Source organism: Mytilus edulis, chromosome 9 (genome assembly GCF_963676685.1).
Source record: "Mytilus edulis chromosome 9, xbMytEdul2.2, whole genome shotgun sequence".
Lineage (NCBI taxonomy): Eukaryota > Metazoa > Mollusca > Bivalvia > Mytilida > Mytilidae > Mytilus > Mytilus edulis.
The window spans coordinates 28,827,402-28,843,692 of NC_092352.1; the positions used below are offsets into that span (position 1 = coordinate 28,827,402).

Genomic DNA, 16,291 nt, shown 5'->3' on the forward strand with positions numbered 1-16,291 from the left:
ACCACTTACGTCAATGAGGAGTATGGCAGACGGCTGTGTTGAGGTATAGACAACTCAAGTATTTGTAGTATTTCAAATTTGGATTGATTTTCTCATTGTTTTCAGATGAAATTGGTTTAAACCTGCAGTTGTGGACTCGATATAACTTTCAAGCTCAAAATGTACAAGGCGAAGTATAATATTATACTTTCCTTTGGTTGCCCATTCCGAAGTTTTTATTCAAAGCCCTTTTGTCAAGGAAATATTTATTTGAAAAATCAGCAATTATCCTTTTGTTGTATTAATTTGTCAAATAAGGTAAGATATTGTCAATAAAAATCACATCATACTGTGAAAGGGAAAAAATATCATTTATTGGCAAAGAAATCAACTTCCACATATTATCACCTAATTAGTATGTGCTTTTATACTGACATGCTTATACTATAGCTGCATACTTTTCTATGTATTTATTATACATCCCTGGATTTTTTAAAAAATGTTTGAATTTGAGAGTTCCTCATTAAGGTTAATCCAGACAAATCTTCAATATTTATAAAATGCTATAATAATAATTTTTACCATCACTGCACGTTTTTCAGTTTTCGAAAATGTATTGCGGATCCAGATTTTTTTTTAAATGAAGGCCCACTGACTGCCCTCTCCGGACATGCTTCAGTGATTCTCTATACAATCTGATAGTATAAGAAGATGTGATATGAGTGCCAATGAGACAACTGTCCAGCCAAGTCACAATTTGTAAAAGAAAAACCATTATAGGTCAAAGTATAGTCTGTAAATTAATGAACTTTATTTTACCTTCTGGTTTACATGAACGTTGAACTAGTTTCTTATCTTTATATTAAACTTATAACGTACTTGAATATTTACATGGTCATAAAGACTAGCATAACCTTGAAGTGATGAAGCAAGCATTTTATCTAATTTGGTTGATACACTCGGTTGTTATAGGGGAAAATTCAAAAAGACTTTTACTAGATGACCCAGATGTGGCAACACGATTCGCTCAAATGGAAATTACGATTCAAAAACTTACTCAACAGCTTTCTCAACTAGAAAACAACTCAGGTAAGCCTTCACTTATTAACAACTATTAAATGTTATCATTGGCAATAATACATCTTCTAATTTTCCTAATTGCATGCAACCACATACATTTGAAGGACTAACAACGTACAGCATTTTTCTTCCATGATTTGAAGATAAAGCACTATAACATTAAAAAGGAATAACTTCCATAAGTCAATACAATACAATTGAGAGAGGCTTCAATAAATGCTGAATTATATTAATTTAAATTGTAGGGGCTGGATCTACATATGTCCGCTGGGGAAGGTCATTATGTTCTGGAGATAACACCGAGTTAGTGTACTCAGGTTGGTAGGTCAATATGTTCTGGAGATAACACAGAATTAGTGTACTCAGGTACGTAGGTGCTTAATTTACATATGTACGCTGGGGAAGGTCAATATGTTCTGGAGATAACACAGAATTAGTGTACTCGGGTAGGTGCTTGATTTACAGATGTACGCTTGGGAAGGTCAATATGTTCTGGAGATAACACAGAACAAGTGTACTCAGGAAGATAGGTCAATATGTTCTGGAGATAACACAAAATTAGTGTACTCAGGTAGGTGCTTGATTTACATATGTACGCTGGGGAAGGTCAATATGTTCTGGAGATAACACAGAACTAGTGTACTAAGGTAGGTGCTTGATTTACAGATGTGCAATTGGGAATGTCAACTTGTTATGGAGACAAAACAAAGTTAGTGTACTCAGGTAAGTGCTTGATTTACAGATGTGCAATTGGGAATCTCAACTTGTTATGGAGATAACACAGAGTTAGTGTACTCAAGTATGTGTAGGAACTGCATTTGTACGCTGGGAATGATAACCTGTTCTGGAGATAACACCGAGTTAGTGTAATCATGTAGGTGCTGGATATTCTAATGTACATTAGGGATGGTCCATCTGTTCATGAGATAACACAGAACTAGTGTACTCGGGTAGGTACTCGATCTCTATATGTACGCTGGAGAAGGTCAATCTGTTCTAGAGATAACACAGACTTAGTGTACTCAGGTAAGTGCTCGATCTACATATGTACGCTGGGGAAGACCAACCTATTATGGAGATAACACATGTACAGAATCAGTGTACTCAGACAGGTGCTTGATTTACAGATGTGCAATTGGGAATGTCAACTTGTTATGGAGATAACACAGAGTTAGTGTACTCAAGTACGTGTTGGATCTGCAATTGTACGCTGGAAACGTTAATCTGTTTTGGAGATAACACCGAGTTAGTGTAATCAGATATGTGCTGGATATTCTAATGTACGCTAGGGAAGGTCCATCTGTTCTTGAGATAACACAGAATTGGTGTAATCAGGTATATGCTGGATCTATATATATACAAGAATACGAAAAATGGGGATATAACAACATTATAGCAACATAGACTTCTATCCGTTGGACAGCAAAAATAATGGGAGAGATATCCAGTATAATGTTAGTAGTTACATTCAGTGAGATGATTAAAAGGCACAAGTCAAAGAAGTGTTAAATTCTCTGCTCGATACTAAATTCCAGAAACGCTCTTTAGATGGGTCCATTGGTAAATTGTATACATATTACTTGCTTATCTCATTTTCAAGTAGTAATCACAATTGTTTTTAAATTTAGAATTAGATGAGGGAAATGCCCAACTTATACCGCAGTCCCTCTAGGCCACGATCGCACTACGATTTGTGAAAAAAATGCAAATTTTAATGATCGTAGTACGATCGTGTAGATCGCAGTAAGGTCGTATCACGGTCGTGGTGAGGTCTTCAAGATCGTGGTGAGCGTGGCCAACTTTGAACATGTTCAAAACAATCGTGGCGCGGTCGTGGCGAAATCAGGTCGTAGAAGAAGCGTGGTGAGAGCGCAGTTCTTTGAACATGTTCAAAACAATCGTGGTGCGGTCGTGGCGAAATCAGGTCGTAGTAGAAGCGTGGTGAGAGCGCAGTTCGCAAAGGTCGCTGTACCATCGTAGCGAGAGCGTAGCGAAAGTCTTTTTCTATTCGGAGAGACTGCACTACGATCTCACAGCGACGTTATTACGACCTCACTACGACCATCACGTTCTCACCGCGACCCAACTACGCCTCCACAGTTCCACTACGACTATACCACGCTGTTCACGACCATAGTACGATTCTAGCACGCCCTTGCCGTCCTCATCACGATCTTCTTACGACCTGACTGCGTTCATACTACGACCATCATTCTCATTGTCATTTTCACATAAAATATATTAAATCTCTCCAGGTTTTGTTTGTATTTAATTAGGACTTCTTGTCTATTTTCAATAACGGCTCACCCATGCTTCTCGTTTGTTTTACAGATTAGACCGTTGGTTTTCCCGTTTAAATGGGTTTACACTAGTAATTGTTTGGGCCTTTATAGCTTGCTGTTTGGTGTGAGCACAGGCTTCCTGTTGAAGGCCGTACCTTGGCCTATAATTTGTTATTTTTATAAATGGTTACTTGGATGGAGAGTTGTCCCAATGGCACTCATGCCATATCTTCCTATATCTATTGACACATCTATGTCATCTCTGCTATCATTCACTCAAATTTCGTCATTAGAGCTTTATGGACCAGCAATAGGTTTGTAATTTAGGTTGGATTGGTCGGTCCGACATCTCTGCTTGATCAGGATTCGTTACTATCAGAGCTCCACATTTACCCCTAGTGAGGCTACTACGACGCCCACGTGTTCTAGTAGATTTTGGTGGCATGACTGTATTGTTTCTGAGAAATCTACTTATTAATCAGAAATAGAAGGAATGGCACTGTATTGATATGGAACAATACGTTGACGTTATTGCTGAGAGCGTAGTAAGATCGCGGTATGAACGTGGTATAATCGTGGTAAGAACGTGCTATAATCGCAGTAGAAGCGTGGTAAGATCGTGTTACAATCGAATAACTCGTGGAATGGTCGCAGTAAGAACGTGATGAGCGTAGAAAGATCTTGATACACGTAGTGAGGTCGCAGAATAGGCGCGGTGAGAACGTGGTATAATCGTAGCGGAATCGTTGTAGAAGCGTAATAAGGACGTAGTAGCATCGTGAAAGCAACGAAAACTTTACATTTTCATGCCGCTCATACCGCGACCTCACCACGAACTGAATTTATATTAGATCGCGGTTAGCGTGGTGCGATCGTAGTTTAGTGGGACTTGGGCTTTACTTATAAAATTCCTACCCGCCTAAAACTAATGATATGGCTTTCTATTGGTGTAGAAGAAAACGAATCATATTGTGCCTCCTTAATCGAGAACAACTCGACAACAACTAAAACAAGAATCATTTTACCTGACGCAATCATGATCTAGAATATTGTTCTATATTGACGGTGAAACTTAATGACCTTTGTGTAGATCTTCTGTTCCTAAATATTTCTCCCAGGTGACTGTAGTTGAGGGAATTATCATATTAGACCACTGTAAATGTTTAATTATGAAAGACACCTCACATTTTCCTTACCTCTCTGTCAGTATCATAAAAATATTAGAATATTTATATGCTGCAAATGACAAACTTAGGCTTACATATTTGTCATTGTGTAAAATTGAAGTTTTGTTATAGCAAGAGCTGTCAACAAAGAAATGACGGTTTAAGACAAAATTGAAAAATTTGACATTTAAATTCATTCATTTATCTAAGAATGGAAGAGCTAATTTGGCAGTTCATGATAATGAATTTAAATATAAACCTAACACCTACTTTTTTAACTTTGTTTCAGGTTATGCTGCAGGACAGCTCTATTTACACTCATCATACACTAATCGACATGGAGGTCCTTCTAATTTACTGTGCATGCCAGGTGATCCTGAACTTACAGATATAACTGGAAATGGTACCAGCCTATTATATGGCGCAGAGTATCAGGAAAATATACTTAAACCTGATGCTCACGACGAAGATGTTCCATGTGCAGTCTGCAGAAACACAAAGACCCAAAACACATTAATGATTCCAGGTAGAAAGTCTTGCTATTCTGGGTGGCAAAAAGAATATCAAGGTCTAGTTGTCTCTGGTCATCTTGCATACAGTGCTTCATCGTACCTATGTATGGACAAAGATCCAGAATATGTTCCTGGCGGACAAGTGAATAATGATGGAAGTTTACTCTATGTAACTACAACTAAATGTGGTTCTTTGCCATGCCCTCCCTACATTAACGACAACGCTATCAATTGTGTTGTTTGTTCTAAATAAAATGTATGTGTTTATGATTCTTATTTAGTGGAGGGGTTTTATGTTTTCTCGATTTCCCATATCATTAAAGTTTTCGGTTAAAGTAATTTACAAAGAAGTTGAGGTCTCATCAAATTGGAACATCACATGTTCACAATTTTCACGTTAAATGTCAAACTGGAGTTTTGATCCCTAATTCCCAATTCCCTGTACATAAAAACATGACTGTAAAAGCGTGTCATTTTTTCCTATGTACCCTTGTAAACCTTGCTATATTTCTTTTGTCTCAATCATTATTATTCTATGTCTACATACTGTAAACCAACTTAGTTTGACTTTCTCAAAACCAACTATAGCCATTAGTTGGTTTAAATATAGTGCAAATTATTCCTCCAAGGAAATAATTTAAATTTAGTAAAACAATAACATACAATACTTCACTAGGGAACAGATGAGAATTGCAATGCATTTTGTTGTATTGAGCCTTTTTGTGACTTTTTCTGGTAAGTTGTACTCTTTTTTTTCCAGTAATGTCTGTTTGGTAAACATTGTATTATGTTTTTCGAGCTATTTGAATATATGAAAGACGAGAAATGAAAACAAAAAATCCGTTATTATAGTAGATACATTAAAAATGTTCTAAAGCAACATTTAACTATATAAGATCAGCATATTAAATTTGAAAAATGTCAAACGAATTCTCTAGGAAACATATGGAAACATATGGAAAACAAATACAGAGAAACAAGTGGATCTGATTGTTAATAAATAACAATAATAAAATAATCAGGTTTGGCAAGTTGTTTCTTAAAAAAACATGTAAAACACGATATTTACAGGACACTGTTTTGCCATCAATTGGTATGTTTATGCTTGTACATTATTGTGAAAAGGGTTTGTTACATAGCTTGAAACTTATAATGACATACATCTAAGGACAAGCTTTATGAAAAGAAAAGATACAATCATATGTAGGTCAGATAAAAGTAGAAATGTTTCCTTATAGATAAGTTTCGAACTAATGTTACTTATAATAGATTAATAAAGTTCAGTGCCTCGAAGTTTAAGTGTTCTGACTGAATTAACTGCCAAAGTTCATTTTACGTACATTGCACATGATTCATTATAAATCCAAGTTATTCTGTCGAAGGTCGGTAGTTCTCGTTTGGTACCCCGACTTCTTACAGCATTGACAAATGGCGCCATAAAATATACAAGGTTGCTGCAAGTGGCATTACACACCAACAAATAATAATCCGCCTTGAATTAATCAGCGTTCTATGATAAGAGGAACATAACTCTTAGAAAATATTCAAAACCGAAATAGATAAAGAAATTCTAGAATTTTGATTCATTTTACTAACACAATAATGAATACACATGTATCATAGATATAGGAAGATGTGGTATGAATACCAATGAGACAACTCTACAACCAAGTCACAATTTATAAAATTAAAACTTTATAGGCCAAGGTACGGTCTTCAACATGGAGCATTGGCTCACACATAACAGCAAGCTATAAAGGGCTCCAAAAAATTACTAGTGTAAAACTATTCAAACGGGAAAACCAACGGTCTAATCTATATAAAAAACGAGAAACGAGAAACTGTCTATTAATTTGTGCTTATTCTGAATATAATAAGTCAATCTGCACTTTAAAGCAGGGTCTTTCTTCATTGGACTTCCTGAAAGTAACTGGACAAGGAGTTTCCAGATGTGTTCACTTGCAGGGATAGAAGAAATCAACAACATTGATATATTTAATGAATCATCGGGGATAAATAAAGTGGGAAAAGCTTGGACAGGAACAACTGTTAAATATACAAAATGGGCTGCGTTCATAGGTTTGACTTATATCTCGAACACTAAAAGCCTTAACACACTTTAAATGATAAATTCATGTTTGTTACGGACTGCTTACGTTTTGCCGTACTTCATTTGATTGTTTTGTTTCATTATTGGGATTCAAAATTCGTGCATTCAAATGCACGAGAGCTTTACACACATCTTGAATATTTCTTTTAATTTTGCGATTTGATCAGGACTTATATCTAGAAATTGACTATGAGGGTCGTTTGAATACAAAATTCCCAATTGTGATATTTTTCATTTTTAAACCAAGAGTTCCATATGGTGAAGTTTAAATCATAACTTCGTAAATTCACATGTAGAGCAGGATCTGTTTGTTTTGTTCACACATCGTTGTCAATATAATGGAATTTGATACGACTGTCATACCAGTGAGAGGTTTAGCTAGCTTTAAAACAAGGTTTAATCCACCATTTTCCACATAAGAAAATGCCTGTACCACGTCAGGAATATAACAGTGGTTATTCATTCGTTTGATGTGTCTTATCTTGTGATTTTGTCATTGATTAAGCACTTTCCGTTTTGAATTTTCTTCGGAGTTCAGTTTTTTTGTGATTTTACTCTTTTTATTGATAACATTTAAAATTTCCTTATGTTAAAATTGATAATGACTGTTAGTTTTTTGTTAATTACCCATCAGCATGTATACCTTTTGCTAATTGTGAATCACTCACCTCAACAGCTGAAAAAAATCAAACATTTAGAGTAAAACATTGACAAGATTAATGAACAATAGGATGATTACAATAAAATTAACCACAAGGTAATATATGTTATTTGTTTTTCTTGGTTATACGCTACTCTTAAAGTGGGTCTATATTACATTTACTTTGTCCGTATGTCGGTTCACTCGTCCGTTCTAACAAATATTTGCGTTAAACTTTTCTTAAAAACTACAGAACAGAATGAATTCATGTTTGGTCGGAAGCTTGACAACCGAAATGTTTTTGTAAATGTGCAACATGTGAGCACTTTTCAGATCTGCTTTCTCATTTAAGTATTCTTTACATCTTTTTGTTCATCACAAATAATTTATTTTTGTGTAAATGCTTGATTACAGGTTGCGGAAGCAGATATTCATCCATTGGTTCTGGGAGAAGTATCAAAACAATTGAAGAGTGTTTACAATATTGTTCTGGTTATTTGTCCTCTTTATACTTTGTTATCAAGGTAAGTCAGTGTTCATAAATAATAATAAAAAAAAACAACTAGAAAAGTATTATAACGACACATACGTCATCGATTTATCTGGCATTAACTCTATTTTATCATCAAGATGGGAGTTTTAAAATAACTTACAAAAAAACCAACTCACAACATTTTCTTCAAAGAATACACCCAATAGACAAATCTACGTTAAAATCTAAATGAGATCAATGAATCTACCAACCGACTATCCGAACGGTAGTCTACATGCAGTAATCATAACTGAATGTCACAGGTAACAGAACACATCTTACCACCCATGGCACACATGAATAGTCAATTTGATATGAACACACGCTCCCAACGTTCCTTCATAATCATCTTACTTTGTAAACTTTATTAGTGATCTGCCATTTACTTCAGTTGATTATTGCAAATAAAGTGAAGGGAGGTGACTATTCTGTATATCATACTAATATACTATTATGATATTCTTCTTTAAGAGTTCCACATGCAGTTGTTTGTCTGACAAACCTGAATTTTATGATGACATCAATGACTGTCGAGTGATATGTACAAACTCTTCCAACACACCATGTCATTATGGAAATTCAGCTTTAGTATTCGCATTTGTTGAAGGTACAGTTATAAGTCGTAATATATTACAATTTTAATATTTTACATTGATATATTGTTCTTGTCCATAATATACTAGTATTATATAATATCTTAATTTTTTATTATGCAGATTCCAATATACAGTTACCAAATCGGTATATTGAAAACGAGTGCATTTCAACAGGCAACCACAACAAATTATTGATTGTAAAAGACTGCAACGAGAAACATGTTTTTGTATGCAGAAACACGTCATGTAAGGTTTCATTTGTATATTAACCCCTTACTCCCCGAAAAGTATGACATTCTACTAATTCTAACTTCAACCAACTAGGACTTATTGACATGTAGCTATCATCTTGGATAAAGCCGACCAAAGACTCAACATGTCAGTCAAATCTTGAATTTCCAATTCAAAGACCAAAACTGTTATAATCATCTTCAATAACTATATAATAAAATACATACTCATCTAACATACAAAATGCAGGATATCAAAATTGACGACTTCATGTCTAAAGCTGGTTGACTTACATTTATATTTTGTAGAATCGTCACGACATAAAGAGACGAGTTCAACTTTCATAATGTGAACATTTCTTGGATTAACATTGAAGAAGCATTCATAGTTGAAATCATGCACGGCTGTCATTCGGTATCTCGAGAAAATTGTTCTTGTGAGAATAAGTAATGGTTGTCAAGTATTGCGATCGGACTGCTACGATCTCTTATTTGATCGTGAAAGTAATTAAATAGAATGAAATAAAAGAAAACAACACGTTATTAATTTCATGCGTCTGAAGCGTTTTTCTGGATTTATCTTCACCAGGAACGCTAACAGACAACTATTTGAAAGCCAAGGATGCATAAGGATCGAGAAATTTGAAGAGTTATATATCCAAAAGATTTTAGGAAGGGTTTGTTATAAAGTAGTTCAGTACTAAATGTACCTAAGTACTGACAATTGATCTGATGATACCTTCGGGGATTGATAGTCTACCAACAGAGGTATTGACCCAGTGTGGTAAAAATATGAAACAATATGTTATTAATATCATACGTCCGATGCGGTTTTCTAAATAATACCTCATCAAGAATGTTCACATCCGAATCAGAATTAAGCTTCAAAGTTCGTGGAATTTTCTTTGCAATGTAAACACTGTTTGTGAACTGTATGTGTGTACATCCTTGTCATTTGTCACACTGTCTTCATACCATATACTCTTATTTCTTTATTGGGATAACAAATATATTCCTTATATTTGCAGCACAGTTCACAAGAAAAACATGGTACGATTACCAAGAGGACTGTTTGAAACAAGGAAACTTTGTTCTGTACAACAATAACACACTCAGATCCTACCCTCAGACAAATGAAACATACTGGACTCCGATCTTTAGGTCCCATACCGTGTCTTCTGGTAAAATTTGCAAGTTCATATGTTTTTAAAGTCGTTCCTGGTTTAATCTTTTCTCCACCCTGTTATCTTGGATTACAATATTTTTTTTTATCATTTTTGAGGTTTTACTATTTAACTTAAATATAGAATTGATTTTATACATTTTTATTAAATTCATTTTGTTGATAAAATAAGAAAATGTGGTTTTATGGAACGATGAATAAGATGTCGTAGTTGATGTTTAAAATTTCTACTAAGAAAAATATTTTCATTATTTTCAATAAAATTTTTGTGACGAAATTTAATGATTTAGCAAGTGAGTCTTCAATGACGGGTTTAACTTATTTAATTTGCAGAAATTGCTAAAGAGAAAGATTTTTGTATTGCATTGTCAAATGTCGAGACCAGATATTTTACAATAGAACATTGTTCAACTCTTTTGCCTTTTCTGTGTACAAAATCAAGTAAGTGTGGATATTTCATTTCTTGTATTGAAAATAATAAAAAAAGTGTGCAAGCGATAAACATATATCTCGCTGTTGATTGATAACTCAGGGTTTGCGCTTCCTATTAAGCCAACAAGATAACTAATGAAAATGTTTAAATTGAAGAAACTTCATTGAAAGTTGTATGAACCGACGCCATCATGTTTTAATTGTTTATTGTGAAATATCAATGTCAAAAATGAGCACAAATATGCTCGTTTTGTCATACTCACAATTCGTTCCATCTCTGAAAATCAGCAATTGTGACTTTTGTAAATAGTCTTGTTTTTTACCTAGGCAACACAACGGGTGCCACTAGTGTAAAAGGACCTAAGTACTATAAAGGAATACACTAGGTAACTTTTTTGTGGTTTTAGGTTTGTTTCATGTAGTGGAGTTTGATTGCACTCCTTTCCTCATTTGATTCGTCCGGTACGTGATTTGATAATTTGAATTTTGGGTCCCCAATGCTCTACAGCTTTGTGCGGTTTTGGCTTTATAATTATTTTGATTTGAACGTCACTGATAAGTCTTACGTAGACGAAACTTACGCTTGGCACATGAAATTATAATTCTGGTACCTTTGATAACTATATATTGCTTGGTTATATTACAAAACACGTAGACGAAGGCACAGTGTCATTCTGGACGAGGAATTTTAGCTAGAGAATTGGTCGCATGGAAACATGAAAATTTCTTCAAAATCTTAGTTTTTAACCTATTTTATTCTTATGCCTGATATGAACAGATTGATTAGGTTTGTTTCTTCGTTTGAACTACATTAATGAGAAAGAAGTTGCAGATTAAATTAAAGCTTTGTTGCATTTTAATTGCTTTATGCTGAAGTTGTGGATTCAAGACAAAGACAAAGATGTCATTGATTGGTTTCGGTCCGCAATTGATGTCAATTTTAACAACGTTAAATGAAAATATGGCCCAATTGATGATAAACTGGAACTTTTCCACAGTAGAAGCAAAGCTATGTCTATCCCCGCGTATAAGTATAAACTTATCCAATGTAAACGTTAAAGACCATGGTGCATTATATTGCATATGTATATGAATTCATACTATTTGTATATATATATTAACTTTTATATTTAGAAAGTGAATCGAACATTAGGCACTATCATGAGATGGCAATTCTTACATCAGGTAAGTTTTCTGCTATGCATATCATAAGTAAATTTATGCTTTTTTAAAGTTAAACATAGTTTGGTTTAATTAAGGTTTGATGTGTTTTCTTATCCCAGGAATAGATTACCTTAGCCGTATTTGGCACAACTTTTTGGAATTTTGGGTCCTTAATGCTCTTCAACTCTGTACTTGTTTCGCTTTATAAATATTTTGATCTGAGCGTCATTGATGAGTCTGATGTAGACGAAACGCGCGTCTGGCGTATTAAATTATAATCCTGGTACCTTTGATAACTATTTACACTTCTGGGTCGATGCCACTGCTGGTGGACGTTTCGTCCCTGAGGGTATCACCAGACCAGTAGTCAGCACTTCGGTGTTGACATGAATATCAATTATATGGGAATTTTTATAAATTTCCTGTTACAAAACTATGAATTTTTCGAAAAACTAAGGATTTTTTTTATCCCATGAATAGATTACCCGTATCCGTATTTGGCACAACTTTTGGAATTTTGGGTCCTCAATGCTCTTCAACTTTGAACTTGTTTGGCTTTATAACTATTTTGATCTGAGCGTCACTGACGAGTCTGATGCAGAAGAAACGCGCGTCTGGCGTATTAAGGATGTCTGCTTGTCATGTTTTGGAATTTTTGTCAGATTTTCAGAATCCTCTGGTTTTATTCATTTGAACGCCTTAAAAAAAATTCCCCATGAACCCCCATTTTTCATTTTATAAATGTATAATTATAAATCATTTGTAAAAGTCTTATAAAATTTTATTTATTTTTTAATAGTATTTGAGAACTTTAACTGGTCAATGATAAAGCTATCAAAAATCAAGAGAGAACATTTTCCCGCCAAAATTCCTATGGCTAATATCCCGAAAACAAGCACATTGACCCCTATTTTTTTGCTTTTTTGCTTCCTCAATTTATTCCCTATCAATACATACTAGTTTTATGAATAGTTATTTATTTTGAAACTGAGCAGCGAACATCCTTAAATTATAATCCTGCTACCTTTGATAACTATTATCTTTTGATTTTGCCATTTGAGTAGGGACTTTCTGTTTTGAGTTTAGTATTTTTTTGTGATTTCACTTTTTTGCACTATGTAAATTTGGATTGAAAAAAAGAATAGAGTTAGAACTATTTATTAAAACTGTAAATCCGAAGAAAAAACATAAAAAAGTAAAATAAGAAAAAAATAAATCCAAGGAAAATTTATATAGGAAAAATCCCTTATCAAAATGCTCAACAACAGCTCCAACACACCAATGGAAAACAACTGTCATATTCCTGACTTATGTAGAAAAGGAAGGACTAAACCTGGTTCTTTAGTTAGTCAAACCTCTCACTTGTATGAAAATAGTTAAAAAATAACTGCAAAACTCCTAAATGACTCGATTAAAATCCATCTCGTTTTAAAGTTTCCTTCTCTTTTCTTGTCTCTATACTTAAATTATTTGTAAGGATAACAATTTTTTTTATGCGTGTTTTAATAAATGTATATTTTTTCGGGTTTTGACGTTCGGATCCGTTTGTCATTTTCAACAATAAAATATTTTGAATCTTATGACCAAAATACAGCTATAATATGACCAAACCTGTCTAATAAAATCTGAAAAGATTTGTTTTCTGATGAATCACATTGATAATATTGTTAATTCTCACTGGTTTAAGTATATTGCTTAAATTATAGAGCGGATTTCGATTCGATTGATTTTCCTTTCGTCTAAAAAGTAAAATCACAAAAATACTGAACTCCGAGGAAAATTTAAAATGGAAAGTCCTTAATCAAATGGCGAAATCAAAAGCTCAAACACAAAATTATATTTTATTCTTTCGTTCATGTATTTGAATGTTTCTACCAAAATGCATAAAATCATCAAACACGCTTCACATCAAATAAAGTTGAATCTTTTTTACTCTATTTTTTTAAAAAGAACTATGAATGTTTTGTTTACTATTATTATTTTTTTGTTTGCGTTTGAAACACTTGACTTGATTTACCTTCGTCACGAACTCTCAAGGCAAATATTTGGGTAATGTTTCCTTGAAATTGTTTTTATTAAGTGTAATCACTTAGTCTATACTTATCTATTTTTATTTATTTTATCTATTTAAGTTATTATAGCAGCTGCTTTGATAATCATTTTATTGATATTTCTGATGATTATGATCAGCTCTAGAGCACTAGGAAGGTAAGTTTATCATTTATTGTAAGTTATATGTTTCGACATAATCGGCCGATGATTAATATTGCTTAGGGACCGTACTGAACAAATCTAATTCTTCTCAAGATTTTGGTTACGCTAACTTTCCAAATCAAGAATAATTTGAAAATGTGCATTGGTCTTTCTACTTTTATTTCGATCATATCATCAACATGAGCATGCATGAAATACCTGTGTATCAGTATGACGATAAAAAAAACCATGAACCAACTACCTTCGGAAACTTTTTAGGTAGCACCTGCCTCATATCCATTTGCCCCCGAAGGAGCATACATGGTAAATAGGGTTGATTTGGGTCTATGTTACTTTTGCAATGAAAGAACCTCAATTGACTGGAACCGACAACATAGAGCATTTTCGTTAAAACACACAAATTAGGCTCAGCATACGTTTTCCCACACATTTGTAACTGAAGACCTTACTTTAAAGAAAATTTAGTTGCCGAAAAGTAAGATGATGCATAAAACAAATAACCTTCAGAAATTCATGGGTAGAACCTGCTTCATATTTCATACATTATCGATAACACGCTATTATATGGTGCATTCAAAGCTTTATAGATGTTTGTTAACTATAAACTACCCCATACATGTATAACCGAAGATCTATATTGCTGAACTTAGAAACCTATGCTATTATTTCCCTTTTAAGAAAATCTAGATTGATATGGGAACATGTATAAACAAATACATGTATATCTCTACATATTTTATAGATTGAGATTCTATAAAGAAAAGTTACAAAAAGTAAATGAAAGGTTACAAGGTACAGAGTTTTCAGAATATACTGGTTTAGATGAATCATATGTAGAGGGAAACGAATCTGGTTATAGAGAACTGTCTCCTAGAATGCAACAGCGTTCAACAATACGTCATGCGCATACATCAAGAGACCAACTCGATCACCAAGGTTACTTGGTACCTGAACAACATTATCAAACCATCACAGAAAACTTGCATTACGCTGAGACGGGTTTTTAAAAGAAAAAAAAAACATCAATGGGTTTAGTAAACTAGTTATATGATGGTCATCCTGATGGCTTTGTGCTTTTTTTTATAAGAATATATAGACGCAAGAGAAATAAAGACTGAAAACCTAACTGTCGAATGAAAAAGAAAGCAACATACACACACACACACACAGTCATATTCAGCTACCTGTTAACCTACTTGTATCTCATAAAAGATCATCTATGCCGTTTGTATTTCTACACCTGTTTTAGTTTTGGCTGTATATGATTGTAATACTTATTTGCATTCTTTTATTATCTGAATTACACTGGTGATAGATTGTCCTCTTCCTTCAGTCCTGTCAAAACATGCCCACAATCGGGTTCAATGTTCTACAATAAAACAATGTGGACAGTTCTAACCTAGACCTAATTCTGACAGGTCTACTGTAAAGGATTACAGGACCTACATACTGTATAAAATAGTTGTCACAGGCCGTTTAGAAAATAACAATCTATGTGTTTCTTCAAACATTTTGTTCAGATTTCAATGATTTGATGAAATGCCAAGGGTACATTAACTGCAGATTTGCACGATGTAAATGTGAATGCGTTTTGGGGAAATAAAGCCATTAAAGCGCGAGGTTTGGCGTGCCACAAAACCAGGTTCAACCAACCATTTTTCATAAAATGCCCTGTACCAAGTCTGGAAAATGGCCATTGTTACATTATAGTTCGTTTCTCTGTGTGTTACGTTTCGGTGTTTTGTCTCTGTTGTGTCGTAGTTCTCTTATATTTGATACGTTTCCCTCAGTTTTAGTTTGTAACCCGGATTTCTTTTTTTCTCTATCGATTTATGAATTTTGAACAGCGGTATACTACTGTTGCCTTTATTTATATAGGACTCATAAATGTTGCTGCTCCGTCTGTATTCACTATTTTCTTTCATGTGTCACTCAATACACTGTGCATGTATATATATGTATGCAACAATCCTCCGACAGTTGTTATCCATCCGTTTGATGTGTTTGAGCTTTTGATTTTCCCATATGATAAGGACTTATATTTAGAAATTGACTATAAGGGTCGGTAATAACAAAACTTTATGACAAATGAGAAGATTTCAGGTTTCCAATTGTGATCTATTTATTTTAAACCTAGGGATCCAAATGATGAAGTTGTAATCATCCCTTCG

At 33.9% G+C, this 16,291-nt stretch overlaps 2 protein-coding genes across 2 annotated transcripts; both read left to right on the forward strand.

Annotated features, from left to right (window-relative positions):
- Positions 1-773: 773 nt before the first annotated feature.
- Positions 774-5,286, forward strand: LOC139488012 (uncharacterized). The gene is made up of 3 exons (XM_071273320.1): positions 774-1,068; positions 1,305-1,376; positions 4,797-5,286. The coding sequence occupies exons 1-3, from the start codon at positions 903-905 to the stop codon at positions 5,270-5,272; spliced, it is 714 nt and encodes a 237-aa protein (XP_071129421.1). The 5' UTR covers positions 774-902; the 3' UTR covers positions 5,273-5,286.
- Positions 5,287-5,320: 34 nt separating this feature from the next.
- On the forward strand, positions 5,321-15,258 carry LOC139488010 (uncharacterized). Its single transcript, XM_071273318.1, has 10 exons — positions 5,321-5,754; positions 6,916-7,098; positions 8,184-8,293; positions 8,773-8,908; positions 9,018-9,143; positions 10,156-10,308; positions 10,644-10,751; positions 11,877-11,927; positions 14,039-14,114; positions 14,863-15,258. Exons 1-10 carry the CDS (start codon positions 5,703-5,705, stop codon positions 15,125-15,127), a joined length of 1,260 nt encoding a protein of 419 aa, XP_071129419.1. The 5' UTR covers positions 5,321-5,702; the 3' UTR covers positions 15,128-15,258.
- The last annotated feature ends 1,033 nt before the right edge of the window (positions 15,259-16,291 follow it).